Genomic DNA, 6,000 nt, shown 5'->3' with positions numbered 1-6,000 from the left:
AGACAGTCCGCAATAGTGTCAGATTTGCAAACTGTCCGCGGACCCATTCAAATGAAACCCGCTGCTAGTTACTAGCGTGTGAACACACCTTGAGTAGAATTTACTAAGACTGGCATTTAACAAGCAGCTTTTAATAAATCAATAAAGGCTTGCAATGGCTGCCCGCAAGCTGTGCTTTTGAAATCTATGCTTTCTCTGAGCTAGTGTAGATTATAGCTACAATTTAAATTAGTTCTTTAGCATACATTGTTATAAATTTTGTGTCCATAAATACCCGGCCAACTTTACACAAATTTTTCTCACAAACTGAGGGTTTGCTCAAAGATGTGCAATTTTTTGATGCATGAAGACAAAATACTGGCTTCATAAAACCACCCCCCCCCTCCTCCCCAAGTCTGCATAGGAGCTGTCAAACATCTCTAGGAATAAACACTTTTGTTGTAAAAGTGGGCATACCGTATAATCAAATAACTACATTCATTTTCAACAAATACTTTACATGTACAGATGATATGAGCCACAGATGTCACAGATGTCTTTAAAAAATAATAATGCACCACTCTATAGAAAAATCTAGCCCTTTTATTGTATTTTTAAAAATCAATTTTATTTATTTTTTTAGCCAGCAAAAATAAGATCTATACAATAGAGAATCTTAAATATTTTCTTTCAATCTCAGAATAGAAAGAATGGGTTGATGGAATTGAAGTAATTTTTTTGAGAGGTTTGTACCCCTATGATCAATTGCTTTAGTGCAATCTGACTGCAGAGACTGTAAAATGTCTTTATGACCAGTTTCAAGTTTAGAAGTTAAAAAAATCTAAAAGGATCATCTCTGAATCCAAAGACACTGTCAGTTCAAGTGTTCCCTCAATGTACGTTTTCTAGAAAACACTTTCCTGATTTGACATGTGATCAATACAGATCTTCAAACGGTTTTGAGTAATTGAACATTTGATAATCCATGTAATAAAAATCATAGGTACGTTGCCTTTCCAATGGGGACAATTGTGCAAAATATTGCTGTGTGATTTTACTAGTGGTCCTTTCCTCATTGGAATGTCTGTCTTTAAATCTGGGAAAAGACAAGTTTTGAGGAGCCCCTATAAGGTGTAGAAGAAAATTAGCATCTTCCTCCATGCTCTCAAATTTCCCAATAAAATCATAATCTATCAAGCATGGACTGCAAAGTTTGCTAACATGGTCCCAATGAATGTCCATGCCCACTGGTCTATGAACATCCAACAGGTATTGGATAAACTCTTTAAACTGCACCCCAGAGCCTGTCCGTAATGCTTCCCTTGTGGCATTCCGCCTGTATTTAGAGATGATAGCTTTTCCAAACACTGGATGATAATAATTATTTGCGTGCTCGAACTTGTCCCTGAAGGCAGAGACCAACCTCTCAAAAGGTTCTCGGACAAAGATCATCTTTTTGTATGTGTTAAGACGGTTGAAGATTCCTTTCCGGTCAAAACTGTCCAATCTCTTCAAGTAGTTCCCATAGTGAACAGTATTGTGTTGAATATCTTTAGTAGAGGAAGCTAAGCCGTTAAGAACCATTAATACTCGTTTCCAGTTGGAGCAGCCAGCCTTTGGAACCTCACAATAGAGTATTTTGTGCTTGTCTTCCACAAAGATTCGGGAGACATGATAAGGAGTGATAATCCTCCTGCTACCACTCTTGTATTTCAAGCAAATGTCTTGCATAAGCTTCTTGCGTTGCCTTTGAGCATCATATAGCTTTTTCCATTTACCAGTGCTGTCCTCATAATCCGAAGGCATGAGGTCCACAGCTGAACCGTTCAGGGGCATCAGTATGGGAGTCTCTTTCAATAGGTAATGCTTCCTCTTTTTCAAAAGCTTTTTCTCAGCATATATCTTATTGTCTCGTCTAAGAAAGATTGTTTTTTTCTGCCTGCGACTTGTGCTGTGTAAACTAGCCAGGTACTGATAAGGAGGATACGACGGTATGTCTTGGTTTATGTTCAGGAGCTGTTTGGCAGCAGCTTCCATTGAAGTTCCATATTGATTGTTGGATGTACAGTCCTGTGAACAGAATAGAGAATTATTCAGGATTCAGCAGCACAAAAGCTTACAAAACACACAGAAAAGAACATCGCTCATCTTGTCTGACAAATTTAAAGACTATTCCGGCAAGCACCGTGTCAGAGCACACTGTGTTATTTGTGTATTCATGATATGAAGCAAACAAATACTGAGCAGCTGCTGCAGAAGACAGAATATGAAAAGACTTCCTAAATAGACTAGAAGCAAAGATGGCCTAAAATACTAAGGCAGAAATGCCCACAGATTGTACTGATATATATGTATTAGGAACACTCTACCATTTATTAAAAACAAAAAAACAAACCTTGCCAAAGTCTTGTAATTCAGCCCATTTAGTCTTACTGATATTACTTTTAAACCTTTTTCCTTCTAATTTAAAACTATGTCCTTTTGTAGTAGTTTTTCTTTTAACCCCTTAAAAAGACCAGGCCCATTTTGGCCTTAAGGACCAGGCCAATTTTATTTTTGCATTTTCGTTTTTACTCCTCCCCTTCTAAAAACCCATAACTCTTTTATATTTCCATCCACAGACCCATATAAGGGCTTGTTTTTTGTGTCACCAATTTAACTTTGTAATGACATCACTTATTTTCCCATAAAATGTACAGCGCAACCAAAAAAATATTATTTATGTGGGAAAATTGAAAAGAAAACTGCAATTTAACAAATTTTGGAACATTTTGTTTTTTCACGCTGTACACTTTATGGTAAAATGTACATGTTTTCTTTATTCTGTGGGTCAATACGATTAAAATGATACCCATGTTATATGCCTTTTCATAATTGTACATATTTATTGTACATAAATGTTTGAAATTGCCCTATTTTGACCACCTATAACTCTCTCATTTTTCCGCATATGGGGCGGTATGAGGGCTAATTTTTTGCGCCTTGATCTGTAGTTTTTATTGTTACCACTTTTGCTTATATTTAATGTTTTATAAATTTTTTGGGAATAAAATGTGACAAAAAAGCAGCAATTTTGGACTTTTTTTTACGTTTACGCCATTTACCGTACGGGATAATTAACAATATATTTTGATAGTTCAGACTTTTACGCACGCGTCGATACCAAATATGTTTATATATTTTTTTAATGCTTTTTTGGGGGTAAAATGGGAAACAAAGGATGATTTACATTTTTATTGGGGGAGGGGATTTTTCAATTTTTTTTAATAGATTTTTTTACTTTTTTTTTTACACTTTAATGGTCCATAGGGGACTATTTATAGCAATCACTTGATTGCTAATACTATTCGGTGCTATGCACTGATCAGTGTTATCGACAATCTTCTGCTCTGGTCTGCTCGATGTCAGACCAGAGCAGAAGACCCAGGGAGATGGGTGAGGGGACCTCCGGCTGCCATGCTGAAGGATCCGATCATCCATTTAAAATATTGCACTGCCGCAAATGCCGTGATCTGTATTGATTGCTCATGTCTCTTCCAGTGGAGAAGGTTTGTATTTTAAAAAAGCTCTGACAGTCTGGAATACAGGAGCATATCAAAGAAAGTGAATGTATGGATCAGTTGCTATTTGATCAGATAGCTGATAGAGCTGCAGCAATAAAGTTGGTGATCTGGTGATAATAAGTGGTTTAAAATCCTTTAAATATTAATGACCAATGACACGCTCTAAAGGAGAGGGGGAAACCACTCTCCCAGATTTTAACAGGTACTTCATTGCTATAAATCTACAAAGGATAATGAAGTGGAGGGACTTGGATATATTATAGGAATGAGGCCATCCAAAAAATAAAGATTTCTTTCAATTACTGGAAAAAGGCACTCCAAAGCAAGAGGAGTGTATGAATTTAACTAACCAAGGTGAAAACGTCAAGTCTGTAAAGTCTTAAAAGGGAAGTTGTCTTCAAGTTGACACATGCACTAACCAGTTGGTACAGGCTGGTAGTGCCGTTGTCACTATGATAACAATACTTACCTATCTCCCTTTGTGATCCTGTTTACCCATTATCCTCCTTGTTTAGGTGCTTGGCACAAGGGCGGAGCTCCAGGAGCACACTGTCGTCACCTCTGCTGCTTCCTCAAGTCTGCTCTCAGCTGGGCTAAGTGAAGAAGCAGCAGCTGTGACATCAGCATGCTCCTGGAGCTCCGGCCACACACCCAGCCTGCCGCCCGAATGGGCCCACAGATCGGGGTAGGTAAGTATTGGTATCATAAGTTTCACCTGCACTAAAAGCCTGTAATAACAGACAGATTTCATTCAAAGATTGTAAGTAGATGTGTGGGATAGATGGCTATCTTGTTTTCATGCCAATATGGCAAAATAGTCACTTTAATAATAGCCGACTGGGGAAATTTTGGGGGAAATAAATAAATAAATAAATATGTATGGTTGTGTAATATGTAAAATGTTAATAAAAAATACCAAAATTAGATAATTTAATATATATATTTAAATATATATGTAGTTCACTCTGATGGATACAAGTCAGAACAACAATACAGCATCATAAATGTAAAACAGAATAAATATTCAGCTGCCTGCTTGTATCCCTACTAAATAAATGGGTTGTGTTAGGAGATGCACAACCATGGTAATGCAAGGAGGGCATGGTTATAGAGAGAAGTGAAGGAGGCCATTGGGGCCAAGATGGGATCAGATGTTGACTGGCTTAGATTTGCTGTTAGTATATATATATATATATATATATATATATATATATATATATATATATATTCTATTACTTGTACAGTTGAACAATTTATCCTTCCACTGTCATGGGTGGTAAAATGTTTAAATTAAAAGCAGTTGACCATTTTTTTTCTGCCACTAGTGTTTCATGTCATGTGAGTAGATGACAAAGGTGATATGTACTGTACCTTACTGATTAATTGATTGATGAATTGATATAGAAAGCCATTTACTTTTGCTGGCCTTAGGGAAGGCATCAGTATGTGTTTGGTAAAGATCTGGCCCCAGAATTTCCACCAATAAGCAAAGAATCATCCTGGAGGGAAATTACACCTTTAATGTTTTCCCAGGCATTGTGGCACATTTGTACATGTGGCTGTACTTAATTATGGCTCAGCGCCCATTTATGGTCTGTCTTTTATATCTGATATACCATATATGCCGACGTATAAGACGACTTGGCGTATAAGACGACCCCCAACTTTTACAGTTAAAATATAGAGTTTGGGATATACTCGCCATATAAGACTACCCCTCCTACCGCGATGTACGGTACCTTGTAGTTCCCCCCACATTAGGTAGGCATCATGCTCCCCCACATTAGGTAGGCAGTATAGTTCCCCCCACATTAGGTAGGCAGTATAGTTCCCCCACATTAGGTAGGCAGTATAGTTCCCCCCACATTAGGTAGGCAGTATAGTTCCCCCCACATTAGGTAGGCAGTATAGTTCCCCCACATTAGGTAGGCAGTATAGTTCCCCCCACATTAGGTAGGCAGTATAGTTCCCCCCACATTAGGTAGGCAGTATAGTTCCCCCCACATTAGGTAGGCAGTATAGTTCCCCCCACATTAAGTTTGCAGTTCCCCCACATTAAGTTGCCAGTTCCCCCACATAAGGTTGCCAGTTCCCCCACATTAGGTTGCCAGCTCCCCCACATTAGGTCGGCAGTTACCCCCATTAGGTCGGCAGTTCCCCCACAATAATAGGCAGCTCCCCCCACATTTTTAGGCAGCTCCCCCCACATTAGGTCAGCATTTCCCCCACAATAGTAGGCAGCTCCCCCCACAATAGTAGGCAGCTCCCCCCACAATAGTAGGCAGCTCCCCCCACAATAGTAGGCAGCTCCCCCCACATTTGTAGGCAGCTCCCCCCACATTTGTAGGCAGCTCCCCCCACATTTGTAGGCAGCTCCCCCACAATAGTAGGCAGCTCCCCCCACATTAGATTGGCAGCTCCCCCCAACAGACATACAGCTTCCAGCCATATACAGTGT

General features: G+C 39.0%; 1 protein-coding gene across 6 annotated transcripts in view; it reads right to left on the bottom strand.

Moving 5' to 3' along the window:
• Positions 1 to 580: 580 nt before the first annotated feature.
• Positions 581 to 6,000, bottom strand: part of CHST8 (carbohydrate sulfotransferase 8) — a 765,708-nt gene continuing 760,288 nt past the window's right edge. For all 6 annotated transcript variants that reach the window (XM_056525793.1, XM_056525790.1, XM_056525789.1 and 3 more), the window contains one exon: positions 581 to 2,049. In XM_056525793.1, the coding sequence (XP_056381768.1) occupies positions 916 to 2,049 (1,134 nt within the window). In that variant the 3' untranslated portion in view covers positions 581 to 915. The remainder of the gene's footprint in view (positions 2,050 to 6,000) is intronic.

This window comes from Hyla sarda, chromosome 6, assembly GCF_029499605.1.
Source record: "Hyla sarda isolate aHylSar1 chromosome 6, aHylSar1.hap1, whole genome shotgun sequence".
Taxonomy (NCBI): domain Eukaryota; kingdom Metazoa; phylum Chordata; class Amphibia; order Anura; family Hylidae; genus Hyla; species Hyla sarda.
Note: the sequence above shows the minus strand (reverse complement) of the source record. Positions and strands in the feature narration are given on the sequence as shown.